The sequence below is a fragment of the Entelurus aequoreus genome, linkage group LG20 (genome assembly GCF_033978785.1).
Source record: "Entelurus aequoreus isolate RoL-2023_Sb linkage group LG20, RoL_Eaeq_v1.1, whole genome shotgun sequence".
NCBI lineage: Eukaryota > Metazoa > Chordata > Actinopteri > Syngnathiformes > Syngnathidae > Entelurus > Entelurus aequoreus.
This window is the reverse complement of record NC_084750.1, coordinates 5,695,893-5,714,945: the sequence shown is the minus strand read 5'-3', so window position 1 is coordinate 5,714,945 and position 19,053 is coordinate 5,695,893. Positions and strand designations below refer to the sequence as shown.

The 19,053-nt window shown below is 38.5% G+C and overlaps 1 protein-coding gene across 3 annotated transcripts in view; it reads right to left on the bottom strand.

Moving 5' to 3' along the window:
* Positions 1-19,053, bottom strand: part of rftn1a (raftlin, lipid raft linker 1a) — a 106,933-nt gene that overhangs the window by 16,769 nt on the left and 71,111 nt on the right. For all 3 annotated transcript variants that reach the window (XM_062029287.1, XM_062029288.1, XM_062029289.1), the window contains 4 exons: positions 10,443-10,941; positions 10,167-10,370; positions 9,851-9,951; positions 6,579-6,682 (listed from right to left, as the gene is read on the bottom strand). In XM_062029287.1, coding sequence (XP_061885271.1) covers positions 6,579-6,682; positions 9,851-9,951; positions 10,167-10,370; positions 10,443-10,941 — 908 coding nt within the window. The remainder of the gene's footprint in view (positions 1-6,578; positions 6,683-9,850; positions 9,952-10,166; positions 10,371-10,442; positions 10,942-19,053) is intronic.

The window sequence follows — 19,053 nt, the reverse complement described above, 5'->3', positions numbered from 1 at the left end:
TTGGGAAATTGTGTTAGATGTAAATATAAACGGAATACAATGATTTGCAAATCATTTTCAACCCATATTCAGTTGAATATGCTACAAAGACAACATATTTGATGTTCAAACTGATAAAAAAAAAAATAATTTTGCAAATAATCATTAACTTTAGAATTTGATGCCAGCAACACGTGACAATGAAGTTGGGAAAGGTGGCAATAAATACTGATAAAGTTGAGGAATGCTCATCAAACACTTATTTGGAACATCCCACAGGTGAACAGGCAAATTGGGAACAGGTGGGTGCCATGATTGGGTATAAAAGTAGATTCCATGAAATGCTCAGTCATTCACAAACAAGGATGGGGCGAGGGTCACCACTTTGTCAACAAATGCGAGAGCAAATTGTTGAACGGTTTAAGAAAAACCTTTCTCAACCAGCTATTGCAAGGAATTTAGGGGTTTCACCATCTACGGTCCGTAATATCATCAAAGAGTTCAGAGAATCTGGAGAAATCACTGCACGTAAGCAGCTAAGCCCATGACCTTCGATCCCTCAGGCTGTACTGCATCAACAAGCGACATCAGTGTGTAAAGGATATCACCACATGGGCTCAGGAACACTTCAGAAACCCACTGTCAGTAACTACAGTTGGTCGCTACATCTGTAAGTGCAAGTTAAAACTCTCCTATGCAAGGCGAAAACCGTTTATCAACAACACCCAGAAACGCAGTCGGCTTCGCTGGGCCTGAGCTCATCTAAGATGGACTGATACAAAGTGGAAAAGTGTTCTGTGGTCTGACGAGTCCACATTTCAAATTGTTTTTGGAAACTGTGGACGTCGTGTCCTCCGGACCAAAGAGGAAAAGAACCATCCGGATTGTTATAGGCGCAAAGTTGAAAAGCCAGCATCTGTGATGGTATGGGGGTGTATTAGTGCCCAAGACATGGGTAACTTACACATCTGTGAAGGCGCCATTAATGCTGAAAGGTACATACAGGTTTTGGAGCAACATATGTTGCCATCCAAGCAACGTTACCATGGACGCCCCTGCTTATTTCAGCAAGACAATGCCAAGCCACGTGTTACATCAACGTGGCTTCATAGTAAAAGAGTGCGGGTACTAGACTGGCCTGCCTGTAGTCCAGACCTGTCTCCCATTGAAAATGTGTGGCGCATTATGAAGCCTAAAATAGCACAACGGAGACCCCCGGACTGTTGAACAACTTAAGCTGTACATCAAGCAAGAATGGGAAAGAATTCCACCTGAGAAGCTTAAAAAATGTGTCTCCTCAGTTCCCAAACGTTTACTGAGTGTTGTTAAAAGGAAAGGCCATGTAACACAGTGGTGAACATGCCCTTTCCCAACTACATTGGCACGTGTTGCAGCCATGAAATTCTAAGTTAATTATTATTTGCAAAAAAAAAATAAAGTTTATGAGTTTGAACATCAAATATCTTGTCTTTGTAGTGCATTCAACTGAATATGGGTTGAAAATGATTTGCAAATCATTGTATTCCGTTTATATTTACATCTAACACAATTTCCCAACTCATATGGAAACGAGGTTTGTACTTCTGACGTAAGACAACCATGTGACTCGCGTCCCATATTTGACCATAGGATGAGCAAATATACGACAATATTAAGACTATAGTGGCCATAAACAGTTATCTTCTACAGCATGGGTGCCCAAAGTGCGGTACAGGGGCCATCTGTGGCCCGTGACTCGTTCGTCATTGGCCCTAGGCACATTACAAAAAACACCAGCAAAAATTGGGAAAACATCAAGAAACACAATGAGAAAAAGCAGAATTGTTGAAATCAGCCAATAATAACACAAAGCTTTCTCTTTAAAAAAAAAATATATTTTTTTTTTCCATTCAAAAATTAATTATACATATAAAGTATACACATATACATACAGTATATTTTATTTATATTTATATATATATATATATATATATATATATATATATATATATATATATATATATATATATATATATGTATATATATGTATATATATATATATATATATATATATATATATATATATATATATATATATATATATTAGTATAGTTTATATTATACAAAACATAGTTGACACAGGTAGATCTTGCTTTGATTTTTGTCTGAGACCAGGGATCTTCGGCCCGAGAAAGTTGGTGACCACTGCTTTAGATTATGTACACACCGCCCTGTTTCCATCTTTCTTGCTCACTGACCGCTCTGTTTGATCAGGAGTCTCTTTTTGTGCCCAGTAGGCGATGGCATCACCCACCCACTGATTTGATCAAAGTTACTCATTATTGGTGCTTCCATTTACTTTCAATCACTGCAAAGCAGACACGAAGCGAGCGAAAACAGGCGCTGATGTTGGATGCCCTGATGGGTCCTAATGGATTTGTCTGTTTGTGCCAGTAAAAGAGCATGGCACTTGTTGCTTTCTGAACTAAAACGGAACATTCAACAAAAATTTGATTGTCGTTCTAGGTAGAAAATGGTGTCACCTCTTTGGCGGTACTCACACGGATAAGCGGAAGAAGATGGATGGATATATATAAAGATATATAATATATATATATATATATAATATATATATATTTATATATATATTTACATATACTGTATATATTTATATCTATATATATATATATATATATATATATATATATATATATATATATATATATATATATATATATATATATATATATATATATATATATATATATATATATATATATAAAACAAAACAAAAATTATATACATACATACACTACCGTTCAAAAGTTTGGGGTCACCCAAACAATTTTGTGGAATAGCCTTCATTTCTAAGAACAAAAATAGACTGTCGAGTTTCAGATGAAAGTTCTCTTTTTCTGGCCATTTTGAGCGTTTATTTGAGCCCACAAATGTGATGCTCCAGAAACTCAATCTGCTCAAAGGAAGGTCAGGTTTGTAGCTTCTGTAACGAGCTAAACTGTTTTCAGATGTGTGAACATGATTGCGCAAGGGTTTTCTAATCATCAATTAGCCTTCTGAGCCAATGAGCAAACACATTGTACCATTAGAACACTGGAGTGATAGTTGCTGGAAATGGGCCTCTATACACCTATGTAGAAATTGCACCAAAAACCAGACATTTGCAGCTAGAATAGTCATTTACCACATTAGCAATGTATAGAGTGTATTTCTTTAAAGTTAAGACTAGTTTAAAGTTATCTTCATTGGGGCGGCATGGCGTAGTGGGTAGAGCGGCCTTGCCAGAAACCTGAGGGTTGCAGGTTCGCTCCCCGCCTCTTACCATCCAAAAAAAAAAAAAAAAAAAAAAAAAAAAAATCGCTGCCGTTGTGTCCTTGGGCAGGACACTTCACCCTTGCCCCCGGTGCCGCTCACACCGGAGAATGAATGATGAATGAATGAGTTGTAAAAATGAATGATGGGTTCTCACTTCTCTGTGAAGCGCTTTGAGTGTCTAGAAAAAGCGCTATATAAATCTAATCCATTATTATTATTATTATTATTGAAAAGTACAGTGCTTTTCCTTCAAAAATAAGGACATTTCAATGTGACCCCAAACTTTTGAACGGTAGTGTACATACATACCCTGGCGAAAACATAATTTTGTTGGAGGACGTAAGAAAGTCTGAGTACAGCAAAGCAAAGCACGCCACTTTAGCCCGGCTTTCCCCTGAATCCGGAACGGCATCACGACAGCAGCCAACTACGCAGACTTTTACGAGATCTCGCGAATCCGCGTGTAATCACGTAATAAAGCGAACCACAAAAAGTTGATTCTGTCCTTCCAGAGGAGCAGAAGCAAATAAAGTCGGTCCTGCTATAATAACAAATGTATGTAAACAACACTACAACAGTAACATCCTCCCAGGCGAGCGCGTCACACCACCAGTCCTTTGCTGTATCAGCTGGTCCATATCTCCATAAAGCTGCTTGGGATATTCATGTACATAATTATGTTATTTTGGACTGGAATCAGCATGTCTTCATCCATTTGTGTCAACAAGAGGAAATTAGGTCTGAAAAGCTTTGTCAAGTTGACTTCATGTCCATCGCTGCCCATTAGGACCTTTCAAAGTGTAAAATACGCCCTTGGAGTATTTTATTTTGAATGTAAACTGCATACTTTATTTTGTGTTTGTGCATAACTTCCTATCCAGCTCAATTGAACAGATTTGTTGCGGCCTCCGGCAAAAATAGAAACTCTGCGTATATTTAGCGCTGGAATGCGTAACGTCAATGGCATGTTGGCGACGTTCCGCAGTCGGTGGAAATTAATACAAACAGAAAAAGTCAGTGAAAATCCGGGGTAACACATACACTAACACTTACTTAGACTTAGACATCTAAGTCTAAGTAAGTGTCGCCCGTTTCCAAGCCGACACAGGGAAAGTGTAGTAGGTGGTATAGCGCTGACACTGCACACCGTGGGGAATACCAATACGAGCAACATTTTTAAAAATGATGACTAAAATGGGAAAGCTGTATTTTCAGTTGCACTTCAATTTTATTGACAGTTTATTTAAGAAACATTTTAATTTTATTTACAATGTATTTATTTTAGCACTGCAAAATTATATGTAAATGTATTTTTCATCAGTAATAATGAGTCCCTTCTTTTGCAGTATATTAGTATTGATTTTTTTAATCAATCAATCAATCAAAGTTTATTTGTATAGCCATTAATCACAAATGTCTCAAAGGGCTGCACAAGCCACAACCACATCCTCGGCTCACATCCCACATCAGGGCAAGAAAAAACTCAACCCAGTGGGCACAATGAGAAACCTCGGAGTAATCAGCCTGACCTAAGCCTTGATGATAATCTTTGTGATTAACATCCTTCTATATCATTTGGCAAGGTTTATCCTGTTAAACTGCAATATATTTATTGAACACTAGGGCTGTGAATCTTTGGGTGTCCCACGATTCGATTCAAAATCGATTCTTGGGGTCACGATTCGATTCAAAATCGATTTTTTTTTCCCAATTCAACACGATTCTCGATTCAAAAATGATTTTTTATTTTTTATTTTATCTTTTTATGAGGTGGCGACTTGTCCAGGGTGTACCCCGCCTTCCGCCCGATTGTAGCTGAGATAGGCTCCAGCGCCCCCCGCGACCCCGAAGGGAATAAGCGGTAGAAAATGGATGGATGGATGAAAAAAATACACAACAATACCAAAATAATGCAATACAATTCCAAAACCAAACCCGACCCAGCAACATTCAGAATAGCAATAAACAGAGCAATTGAGGACACACAAACATGACACGGAACAGTAGTGAGACAAAAATGAATATTATCAACAACAGTATCAATATTAGTAACAATTTCAACATAGCAGTGATTAAAAATCCCTCATTGATATTATCATTACAAACATTAATAAAAAAAATAAAATAAAAAAAAAAGAACAAAAGTGTCACAGTGGCTTACACTTGCATCGCATCTCATAAACTTGACAACACACTGTGTCCAATATTTTCACAAAGATAAAATAAGTCATATTTTTGGTTCATTTAATAGTTAAAACAAATTTAAATAATGGATCCCATATTCCAATATATGACTAATTATTATCTAAACTAAATACAGTTTTTTCTACTGATATCATCTCCATAGCTTGTGTGTACCAGTCAGGATGAGTTGGACTATCAACATCTATCCATTTTTTTTAATATTACCCTTTTTGTTATTATGCATATTGAAAGAAATACATTTTTACTCTTTGATGACACGTTACTAAATTGATGGAGATCCCCAAGAATACAAGTTTGCAGTGTCATTGGGATATTTATATTAAGGACTGTGATGGCTTCTTTTGTTGTTTTCAACCATAACTCTTTTATTCTCTGACATTCCCACAACAAATGAACATGGTTTAATGGGTTTGGTTTTGGAATTGGATTGCATTGTTATGGTATTGCTGTGTATTGTTTTGTTGGATTGATTAATAAAAATAAAAATTTAAAATTTAAAATGTTTTAATAAATAATAATAAATAAATAAAAATCGATTTTAAAAAATAAGAATCGATTCCGAATCGCACAACGTGAGAATCGCGATTCGAATTCGAATCGATTTTTTCCCACACCCCTATTGAATACCATTAAAATGAAGATTACTAATTCAGTGTTAATATTTGAGAGGGCCTCGGGGTAAAAAAGGTTGAGAACCCCTCCTCTAGTCCGTATTTTTACGGCAATTTTAATGACATTGTGGAATATTACTACTCTTACTGAAAGCTGTTTTATGTATAAATTGTGCAAAGTTGCAGCAGTAAATTGACTTGAATAATAAGTCTTTATTACAATTTCTGGGTGTAATTTTATTTCTATTATAAATTGTGTGGGTTATGATTAAGAAGAGTGGTGGCATTGTTGTCATTCTGTGGCTCTACGTTGTGAGCGTGGTAACCTTCGGCCTTCTCTTCCAATGGAGACAAAAGAGAGGAATCATGTCACAGTTCCACTTCATGGTATTTTTGACCTCCATTTTAGACATTTATTAAGGTGTCGCCGTGCGGTGAAAGCGCCTTAAGACGAGGTGCCACAGTTTGTACCTGTTAGTCTTGACGATGGGCGTGGGCAACACACACATGAGCCTCCATCCGTATGGCGCCAAGGACTGCAGCAGCGGAATGTAGTCCGCCTTCACCGCCACACCCTGAACACAAACATGCACACACGCAGTAATGCACCAAATCGTGCTAACACTGTATAATGTTGGACTATCAAATTGTTTATTTTTCATCCAAATAATTTAGAGCTACTTCTTTTTACAGAACATAACAAATATCCTTTATTTGGTCAAATAAATTAAAAGAACAGTGTCAAAATGAAATTAGTATTAACTTAATAATTTTTATTATTGCTGCAATGGTGACTTAAATATTTTGCCATTCAAAAACTCACATATAAGCAAGAAAAAAATATATAACATTTTCAATTAACCCTTTGGAGGCATTGGATTTGAATGATCTTCAAAGCCAAAAAGGACATCGAAGTCTATTTGTTTGAGGGCTGTAAAAACATTTTGAACTCATCGAGAAAATGGAAGGACGGATATCTTTATCATTTTTTTTGCTTGAATTTCACAATAAACTTCAGTGGAAAACAAAAATGTAGTGTTATTTTTTATGCTTGTGAAGCCTTTTTGGTCAAAGAATGTCACATGGTAGAGGACTGTTAGTAAAAATGTTACATCATTTAAAAGGGCCCTATTATGCAAAATCAACTTTTGTGTATTTAGGATCTGCATAAGTCCTGAAAATGTGAAATTAAAGCGTGGAGGGTTTTTGTAAACATGTTTATAAAATATGAAATACTCACTCCAAACAAGTTGTTTGGAATTTGCAGAACCTGTGACGTCACCAGTTGGGAAAAAGGTCACCGGATTATCGATACATGGTAGAAATGTACCCAGAGTGCCTTGTTTGTAGTCAATAAGCTCCTCCATTTTCTCTATCCTCTTTTTGTGGGGCAGACTGGCTCGTACATGCACATGCATCCTCCGCTGTTGCCATTTCTAACACAAAGTAGTGTATAGTTCCAACGTATATCTGTCAGTAGACTCCGAATGAAAGCACGAAAAACTACAACATGGCTGACAGGGAGAAGACGCTGTTGAAGTGGAGGCACGTAAATAAGAACGCCCACAAAACGGTCAAAAAGGGTCTTGAAGATGGTCTGTAAAACATCATCTATGCAACATTTCATGTTATGTAGACCACAAGGAAGTATTTTACATGTAAAAAGAAATTATAATATGACCCTTTTAAGCAAAAGGCCTTCAAAGGGTTTGAAAAATATGACAATTTTTTGAAAAAAATGTTTTATTAATTTTTTTTGGGGTGGGGGGCAAAACAATGTCTGTTTCTTAGTACAAGTGTAATGATTTCCCCATCAAATTAATAATATATATATAAAACACGCTAAATTGAGAGATAGAGCAAAAACAATTTTTATTAAATTAAAATATTCCAAAATGTTCTTATGTAAAAAAAATTTAATCGTGTACAACAAACTAACACAATAAAAACGATATATATAAATACAGCAAAAAATGTACTGAAAAAAAACCAAACAACTTTCTTATGTGAATGTATGTAAAATGTTGCTTATCTAAAGTAGTAATGTTGGAAACACTTTGTAATAAGTACACAGTATTCAGCATTAGTAAATACTGAATTCATCATTTATACAACACCAACAATGAATCACATGACTTTGAACAAATAAATGCTTGATGTAAAAAAAGAAGAAGAAATCTAACGTCAGAACATATTTCAGTGTCCGAATTCAAAATAATTCTAAATCCTATCTCAAGGAAAAGTTTCAATATTACCTGAGACAGATAAAATAATGATGAAATAATACAGAAAATGAAATTTGAAGAAAATTGTTGTATACTTAATACTTATATTATATTTATATTGCATGTTGCATATACTTAATGTTGCAATGCTGACTCAATCATTACAAATGCCCTATTTCATAGAGAAGCCTATTATTATTGAGTCCTAAATTTCAAACTGTGTTTATAAACTGTAAGAGTTTGTGTCGGAAATATGCTTTACAAATGATGAATTCAGTATTTACTAATGCTTTATCAACACTTAATAGTGTGTACTTATTATCAAGTGGAGATATGACTGTAAACTAAAGATGTATTTTTAATGACTGACACCTACAGGACTGGAGAGGTACAACACCCTGCAACTGTATGGCCACGAACACGTCCAGTAGCGTTTAGTCCAGGGGTCGGCAACCTTTACCACATAAAGAGCCATTTTGGCAAGTTTCACAAATTAAAGAAAGTAATGGGAGCCACAAAAAAAAATTTAAAATTTAAAATGAAAAACACCGCATACAAAGCTTAAATGCTTTGTGCTATGTTAACCAGGGGTCTCCGACACACGCACCGGCACGCACTTTAATGTGGAAATTTGATGTTAGTGCAGCCCGCAAGTTTTGAATGAATGGCACCTGATAGCGTCATACTTGCCAACCCTCTCATTTTACCCGGGAGACTCCCGAATATCAGAACGTGATGACACTGCATTACAGCCTGCCCAAACAGTGTACCTGCTCGACCACACGTAGAATGCAATTTCAGCTTGCTCACGTAAGTGACAGCAAGGCGTACTACATCAGCAGCCACACATCTTACACTGACGGTACCAATACCCAGAATCCCATGCAGCCCTAACTCTTCCGCTCAACCAACGCACGGAGAGGGGGGGGGGGTTGATGTGTGGGGGGATTTGGTGGTAGCGGGGGGTGTAAAATGTAGACCGGAAGAGTTAGGGCTGCATGGGATTCTGGGTAATGGTTGTGTTGTGTTTATGTTGTGTTACGGTGGGATGTTCTCCAGAAATGTGTTTTTCATTCTTTTTTGGTGTGGGTTCACAGTGTGGCGCATATTTGTAACGTAACAATGTTAAAGTTGTTTGATACGGCTACCGCCAGTGTAAGCTGTGTGGCTGATGAGTAAGTATGCTTTGCTGTCTCCTGTGTGTGCAAGTAATAACAACATGCAACATGTGGCTGGACTGGCACGCTGTATGTAAATGCTATGGAGGACAATTACTGCAGTGCAATTAGGGCACGCCCTTTATTTAGTAATTAGAGTGTAAATAGGATTAAATTTTTCCCTGGGAGTAATCTATGAGAGACACTGAGATCCATAAATCTCCTGGGAAAATCGGGGGGGTCGGCATGTATGTAGCTGAGCCGCATCAGAGTGGTCAAGGAGCCGCATGCGGCTCCGGAGCCGCGGGTTGCCGACCCCTGGTTTAGTCAAAAGTGATCGGGAAAAAAGGTAAGAACTCACGTCGACGACGGTCCACTGTTCCACCACGATGGCGTCGTAGGAGGTCTCCTCTGTGGAGTTGTGGAAGATGAAGACACTATCCACTGATGAAAGTCCATGATCTGCACATAACAACAACTTCAGTGTCGTCAGCTGCTGATTCCACGGGTGTCAAAGCCACTGCCAATGACAGAGCGGCGAGCCGATGAACACACGAGGATTGACATCTAAGTTGTAGAACATGTGGTAATTGTGCAGGAGCTCACACAAAGTGCTTTCATTTCAAGCACGTCACTTCTTTTTACACTTGTGCGACAATTTCACGGATGATGATTACCCTTCTCATCCCTGAGGTGGAAGAAGCCGTCGATGAGTTGCGCTCCGCTGCTGAAATGCTGCGTCATGTGGTCGAGCCAGTCGCCGTCCACGTCCGTCACAAGCCCCGCCTCCGTGTGCACCCGGAGGGGCACCCTGAGCGAGTAGAAGCTCAAAGAGGTGGCGGGCTCCCCCGTGGAGTTGTAGAGCGCAAACAGCTGCAGTCCTGCGGGAGAGCAGGCGGCGGCTAAACCTGCGGTTGGACTCAAACAGGAAGTGACATCATGGAGTTACTCACGGGCTGGCGCGGGAGGCTCCTTCTTCTGTCTTTCAGATGTTTGCGGGTGCATGTGGTTGTTGTTGCGGCGTGGAGGATTCTGTGGGGGTTCTTCTAGTGAGTTGTCCTCCTGGCTCTTCGCGCCTGCACTCAGACGCCTCTCCGGTGTCTCCGCCCAGCTCGGACTTTCACAGCGGCGATGAGGAGGATGCTGTGTCGACTCAAGTGACCCCTCGTCAGATCCCTCAGCCAAGGTCGGCTTGCAAGGGCGTGTATCTTCATCTCCGCTTTCACGATCCGACTCTCCGCGCTCAAAGGGGAGGCCGTCGTCGCGGCGCGGCTCCGCGGGATCTGTCGGGCTGGTGTTGGCACTGATGAGGGGGTGTCGGTGGATGGGGGAGGGGCTGGAGTGGAGGGAGGACAGCTCGTCGGGGTCCCAGTTGGCCAGGAAGCAGGGCGCCCCTCCTGGCTGCTGGAGGAAGCCCACGAACATCACGCCTTGCTCGGCCACATCCTGGATCTGGACCGCAAATCAGCAGAGGCGGGAATTAGTCCATGTATTGCAGGCCTCAAGTCTTTTAGTCAAGTGAGGTCTGAGTCACCAACACTGTTAGGTCATCCCAGGACGTAGAATAACATGCCCTTACCTGAACCATAATCCTGTATTGACCTATGTATAGAACAGTGGTTCTTAACCTTGTTGGCGGTACCGAACCCCACCAGTTTCATATGCGCATTCACTGAACCCTTCTTTAGTGAAAAATAAAAAAAAAATCTTAATTTAATCTTAATTTATAAATATTAATCATGAAATGATGTTATTATATTAAAGAAATACTAATAAAGATATATTCTACAAACAAAAAGTTACAGGAATGTACACATGATCCCATGTTTACATCTCATTGTGCAACATGTGAATGTTTTAGTGGGAACTAAATGTGATATCTGAAAGGGGTACAAATTATTTCCAAAGCAGGAACCCCGCCCAGACATACAACAGGAACCCCGCCCAGACATACAACAGGAACCCCGCCCAGACATACAATACTAGTGCACAGCTCATGAAAAACAATATTTTTTGTTATTGTGGTGTATTAAGTGGGCCAAAACACTTATATTAGAAAATAATCTCATGGAAATTATTGCTGTCATTTGATTATAATAATAAAACATTTAACTTGTTATTTAGTCAGGTTTGGGACAGGTGTGCTGCTGGTGTGGAGTTTTTACGTTTGCTCACGCATATGGAAAATTAGAGGGAACATTGTTTGGAGGTATCCATAATACGTCGATAGGGAGAAGTTTTTATTTAGACGATGAGTCGGGTGTGTCTTGACCTCCGCGGCAGAGGCTCCGCCGAACCCCTGAGGCCGACTCACCGAACCCCTAGGGTTCGATCGAACCCAGGTTAAGAACCACTGGTCTAGAATGTACACGTGTCAAACTCAAGGCCCGGGGCCCGCCACATTGTTTCATGTCTGGCCCGCAAAATAAAGGGCATCAATAAAGCGCTTCATGCTTCTCACTAAACATATTTGTTCCTTCAATTTTGACTGAAAAATTGCATGTACTGCAAACAATCTTTTGACTTGAGAAATAGCTGGCCATGCATAAAACATTAATAAGTAAGTACCGTATTTTTCTGACTATAAGTCGTAGTTTTTTTCATAGTGCGACTTATACTCAGGAGCGACTTATGTGTGAAATTATTAACACATTACCGTAAAATATCAATATTATTTGGCTCATTCACGTAAGAGACTAGACGTATAAGATTTCATGGGATTTAGCGATTAGGAGTGACAGATTGTTTGGTAAACGTATAGCATGTTCTATATGTTATAGTTATTTGAATGACTCTTACCATAATATGTTACGTTAACATACCAGGCACGTTTTCAGTTGGTTATTTATGCCTCATATAACGTACACTTATTCAGCCTGTTGTTCACTATTCTTTATTTATTTTAAATTGCCTTTCAAATGTCTATTCTTGGTGTTGGCTTTTATCAAATAAATTTCCCCAAAAAATGCGACTTATACTCCAGTGCGACTTATATATGTTTTTTTCCTTCTTTATTATGCATTTTCGGCCGGAGCGACTTATAATCCGAAAAATACGGTGAGTACATTTTATTTATAAAGCAATTTTCACAGATAAAATCACAAAGCGCTGTACAAACATATGTGAAGTAAAAATAACAATCTAATTAAAACAACAGGGGCAACATCACACAAAAGTGGATTAAAAATAATAGTTAAAGGGTGCATTAACTAAAAGCTTTACTAAAAAGAGAAGTTTTCAAATGTTTTTTAAAAGTGTCAACACAGTCAAGATCACGAAGGGACTGGTGCAAGCGGTTCCGGAGTCTGGGAGCTATAGCCTAGAATGCCAGGGGTCGTACTTATCAAGCTTCTTAGAATTACTCCTAAGAAGTCTGCTAAGAGTTGACTTAAGAGTAAATAAATTCTTCGCTGAAAGCTGCACTTAAAAGTTAGTTATCAAGCGTCTTACTCACACTTTCAGCGAAGTGTAGGACTGAATCTTCAGTGTCACACTCAGAGCTGAATTACGACATTACTATGTGCCGTAAACGGAATTTTAGGTGACGTCATTTCTGTGTCCGTAGAAATGACCAATCACGGAAGGGAATCCGTTGTCTAAGAATAAAGAAATATCTTGGAAATATTTAAGTGGACAATGGGAGTGTATATTTTGACAATAAACTACAAAATAATACAAAACAAACTAGTCCCCGCCGGCACTCACGCTACCGCTCCCTCTCTTCTATCGCCCACACACTCACTGACGTCACTCACCTCACGGCCACACACATACGCTACTCTCATACCATTTTCTTTCTAATTCATTAATTAGGCAACTAATTTGAAACTGGTGTGGGTGGCTCTATATATACTAGCCCACTGCAGCCACATGCAGAAATCAACAAGGAATCGAAAAGTATTAAATCTGTGACAAAAATAATATCCTCTCTGTCTAAACGATACCGTTTGATCAGCTGCTCGTCATCAAAAAAATCCAGGACATCGTTCCGCTCCCTGAACGTTCGCACACGTCTCTCTCGCCTCAGTGCCATCCCCTGCTGGCAACTCCTAACCACTTAAGACACCTCTGAAGGTCTCTTAAATATCGTGGAGAGTAGGAGTGATTCTTAGACTTAAGAACGTTGATAAAAAGCTTTTATTCTTAAGTTTGAGAGTAGGACTAAATTTCGCAAATTCTCAGGACTTAAGTGTAAAATGGCACTCTAAGAAGCTTGATAAGTACGGCCCCAGGTCTCCATGGGTTTTAAAATGAGTTTTTTGGATCTTTAGAAGACCCTGGCCTGAAGACCGGAGGCTGCGCCCTGAAGAGTAGGGGCATAACAAGTCAGTGATGTACTGCATACATCAACAACATATCTCTCCGACCTCCTTCAGCCTTACTGCCCCACCCGATCCCTAAGATCAGCCTATCAGCTGCTACTGACGGTCCCTGACACAAGGCTGAAGCTTAGAGGTGACAGAGCTTTCGCCGCTGCTGCTCCCAAGCTCTGGAACGACCTACCTCTGAGTGTTAGGCAGGCCTTCTCTCTTCCTGTTTTTAAATCTTTCTTAAAAACATACTTTTATTCCATGGCTTTTAACACTGAGTGATATGGCGCCCCATAATACCTGCTGTGAACCTGTTTTTATGTTTTTATGTTCGATTTATTTTAGTTATTTATTTTTTATCGTGCTCTGTTTGTGTTGTGTTTGCTCGGTTCTCGTATTACCTTTTAACCTGCCCATTGTACAGCACTTTGGCTACCCCTGTGGTAAATTGTAAATGTGCTTTATAAATAAAGTTGATTTGATTTGATTTGAGGGGCCCCGCCATGCAACGCACGGAAAGTCAGGACTAAAATCTTAAACTCTATGCGGAATTTGACTGGAAGCCAATGAAGACTGGATAAAATGAGGATAATATGGGCTGTTCTGGGTGCACCGGTCCAAAGTCTGGCAGCTGCATTTTGTACCGTCTGAAGTCTCTTTAGCGTTGACTTGTTGAAAGGAGAATTGCAATAGTCAATACGAGATTAAATGAACGCGTGAATGATCATTTCTAGATCCAATTTTGACAGCAAATATTTCTATATATATATAAATATTTCTGAGGTGATCAAAACAGTTTTTGGTCAGTTGACGACCGTGACCCTCCAAATACATCCACTGGTCCAACACAACCCCAAGGTTTCCGAGGCTGCTTTTAACAGATTGACTTTAAAATAATAAAGTGTGGCCAACAGCTCCAGTTTTGTTCGCCCGCAGAATATTATTGGATAAAAAAAATAACAGCAAAAAAGAAAAGAAGCAAAAACTTCTGATGTAATGCAAAAAAGTGTAACATTGCCACGTTACATCAAACGCATTGTAACGTACTCAAAAGTAGTTTGATTACTCATTAGTAATGCCGTTATTATATAAGGCCCTAATTCCTAACACTGGATATCAATCAATCAATCAAAGTTTATTTATATAGCCCCTAATCACAAGTGTCTCAAAGGGCTGCACAAGCCACAATGTGAAGTGAATTATATTTATATAGCGCTTTTTCTCTAGTGACTCAAAGCGCTTTTTACATAGTGAAACCCAATACCTAAGTTACATTTAAACCAGTGTGGGTGGCACTGGGAGCAGGTGGGTAAAGTGTCTTGCCCAAGGACACGACGGCAGTGACTAGGATGGCGGAAGCGGGGATCGAACCAGGAACCCTCAAGTTGCTGGCACGGCCACTCTACCAACCGAGCTATACTGCCCCAATACGATACACTAAATAAGGGAACTTCCCCCAAAAGAAACTCATTTTAATGTTTATGAGCTAGGGTGAAGAAGTAGTGTTGACTATTTAACTCTGAAACGGTGGCTATAATTACTAACATATGAGGTATACAGTCCCATGTTGGGTGTACATTTTAATAAGGTACACTTATTTAAAAAAAAACTTCAATTTGTGATTAATCGCAATTATTGTGAGGTAACTATGGACAAATTGTGATTAAATATTTTAAGCATTTGACAGCCCGAGAATAAACACAATGCTCGCTTCTTTTGTGCACATGGAGCAAATATTCAAATAATATATTATATTTATTTGCAAATAGTAAGTGTGAATGAAACTTGTCTGAAATCAGAATGTGCAGGTTTGATGATTTGTTTACTAGTCAAAAGCTATTTCGTCAATAAACACAACTGTCAATGTGACTATAATTATTATTAAAACATTTTTAAAAAACACCTTTAGACACAACTGTTAATGTGTCAAATATAACTTTTAGAATGCATTAAAGGAAAACATAACATGAGAAAAAAAACTACAGAATATTATGTTGTGCTTTTTTTCCTATGTTGTATTTTTCTTGTTTTATGTAAGGTAACATAAAACAATTAAAAAAAAAACATATTTTCTAACCTAAGAAAAACATAACACAAAAAACATAACATAAGAAAAAACATAATAAATAGAGATGTCTGATAATATCAGCCTGCCGATATCGGCCGATAAATGCTTTAAAATGTAATATCGGAAATGATCGGTATCGTTTTTTTTATTATCGGTATCGTTTTTTTAATTTATTTTTTATTTTTTTATTTTTTTTTATTAAATCAACATAAAAAACACAAGATACACTTACAATTAGTACACCAACCCGAAAAACCTCCCTCCCCCATTTACACTCATTCACACAAAAGAGTTGTTTCTTTCTGTTATTAATATTCTGGTTCCTACATTATATATCAATATAGATCAATACAGTCTGCAAGGGATACAGTCCGTAAGCACACATGATTGTGCGTGCTGCTGGTCCACTAATAGCACTAACCTTTAACAGTTAATTTTACTCATTTTCATTAATTACTAGTTTCTATGTAACTGTTTTTATATTTAGGGTCCGCCCTGTACCCAGTACAAAGGACTCCCCCAGGGAGTCCTTTGTACTGGGTACAGGAACCTATTGAATTTGTAATGTTTATTATTATTTTTATTTTTTTTCCGCTCCGTTGCGCACTACTTTGACCCCCTTAACATGCTTCAAAACTCACCAAATTTTTTACACACACTCAAAAAGTGTGCCAGATCAAGTTATTCAAAAACCAAACCCAAAAAATCCACATTGCGCTCTAGCGCCCCCTAGGAAGAAAACTGCCTCTAACTCCCACTAGGAAGGTCGTAGAGACATGAAACAAAAACCTGTATGTAGATCTCACTTAGACCTACAATTCATAATTTCACTTCTTCGGCGAAAACCAACAGGAAGTTGGCTATTTCCCCTTCAAGACAAAAAATGACTAAAAACACTAATTTTTTATTTTTGAGCTGTAATTTCACCCCCTTAAAATACTTCAAAACTCACCAAAATTCTCACACACATTGGGACTGGTGGAAACTGCGATCTAAAAAAAAAACCGAATCCCAAAACTCAAAATTGTGCTCTACATAATTTTTGGAAAAAACTGAGAAAAAACTGCTCCTCAGAGGAAAACTCTGACAAAACTGCTTGTAACTTCCGGTAGGAACGTCATAGAGACATGAAACAAATACCTCTATGTAGGTCTCGTTTTACTTTCTTTTTTATTCAAGAAAATGTTTTTAATTTATTTATCTTATTTTATTTTATTTTTTTAAAAAGGACCTTATCTTCACCATACCTGGTTGTCCAAATTAGGCATAATAATGTGTTAATTCCACAACTTTATATATCAGTATCGGTTGATATCGGTATCGGTAATTAAGGGTTTGGTCAATATTGGATATCGGCAAAAAGCCATTATCGGACATCCCTAATAATAAACATAAGATAACGTAATAAAAACATAAAATAACATAAGAAAAAACATAACATAAAACAAAACATAACATAATCAACATAATATACTGTGATGTACAGTATTACCCCATCGGCAACAGTCTCCAGTTGCTTGGCGACATCATCCTTCATCATTTATGTGCATTTTTTCGGATCTAAGTAGGATTTTCAACACTTTCGTTGGTTTGTTGTTCAAGTAGAACACAGTACATCTTTATATACTGCTGCTATATCCTCTTTATTATTATCATTATCTGCAGTATGTAGGCAATGACAGCCTTCATTTACACACAAACAAAGGCACGCTTGGTATTCTTCTGAATTAAAAGCATGCTAATCATGTGCAAAGATCAAATATTCAAATGACAAAAGGACCTCATTATCTGCAGGCATCAATGTGTGTGCGTGTGGTTTAATTGTCAGCTGATATTTGGGATGACAGCTTCAGACAGGCTCGACGGGAGCAAAATCAAACGAGCAAAGGAGCGCGGCGCAATAATGAGACGCGTCTTCCCGTGTGACACACCTTTCTGACACCGCACTCGTGCGGTGTGCCGCCTTTTTGTGTGACATCACAACAAAGCTGCACAAAACTGTACAGGAGACAGATTGAGAGTGGGAGGGCTGGCGAGCGCACGCAGAGGGAGGGATGACAAAATTAAACACACGTGTGCGCACACATTGACGCGCACTCACACAGCCGTTCAGTCAGGCCAGTAGGATCCTTATCGTGCTGCTCGCATCCGATTGGTTATTCATATCACATTTTGTGCATTTTCCATCCAATCAGCTTTCTTTTTGTGCGCGCTCTTTGGCCGTTCAGATGCAAATCTATTCAATAGAGCACCTTTTCATTTCCTATTGTCGACGTGCAGGCTAATTTTTGAGCAGGGAGGAAGCAAAAAATTACGTGGGTGACGTGTCTGAGGGTTAAATTTCACTCCTAGACAACAAGTGGGAATGTTGTGGCAGGAATTTCACAACAAAAACATTTGACCGCTGGTGAGAGGCTAGAATGCATACGAATATTACGCCTTTTTATTAGGGCTGTCAACGCTAACACGTGTGAGTAATGAAGAAAAATTATGGTGTTAGTATAAATGAATGAAGATTAGTCACACTAAACCCGGAATCGGCGTCTATTTTTATACAGTGCAAAGATGAGCGATGAGAGGCGGCCTTCACTTCCAAACACACGCCAATGGAACATAAGACAAAACCGAGGTCATTTGTTGGCATTGCAGCGACATCCAATCTTATCATCAGCACACGACACATTTAAAATAGCATCTTAAAGGCCTGCTGAAACCCACTACCATCGACCACGCAGTCTGATAGTTTATATATCAATGATGAAATCTTTTTTTTTTTTTTTTTTTTTTTTTTTTTTTATGATGTCCTGCCCAGCTTCTCGGGCAAATCATATAGCAGATGTAGATGCCCATATCGGTTGTTCAGATTTACTTTACAAAAGAGAAGTGTAGGATACTTCTCTTGTTGCCTTACTTGTATTTTGACTTTATTAAATGTATTTATATTATCATTTGGTGCAGCCGGGCCGGAGCAGGAGGGGATAGAAAGAGAGAAAAAGGAAGACAGAGGGGGGAATTGTGGGGACAAGAGGGGGATTAGACAGAGAGACAAAAACAACAACAGCAAACACAACAACAACAACAACAGAGCAACATCAGCAAATACGACATGTACAAATATGATGGTAAAAGTAATAGCAAATAAGCAGTTAGCGAAAATTTAAAAAAAAAAAAAAAAATACAGAAATG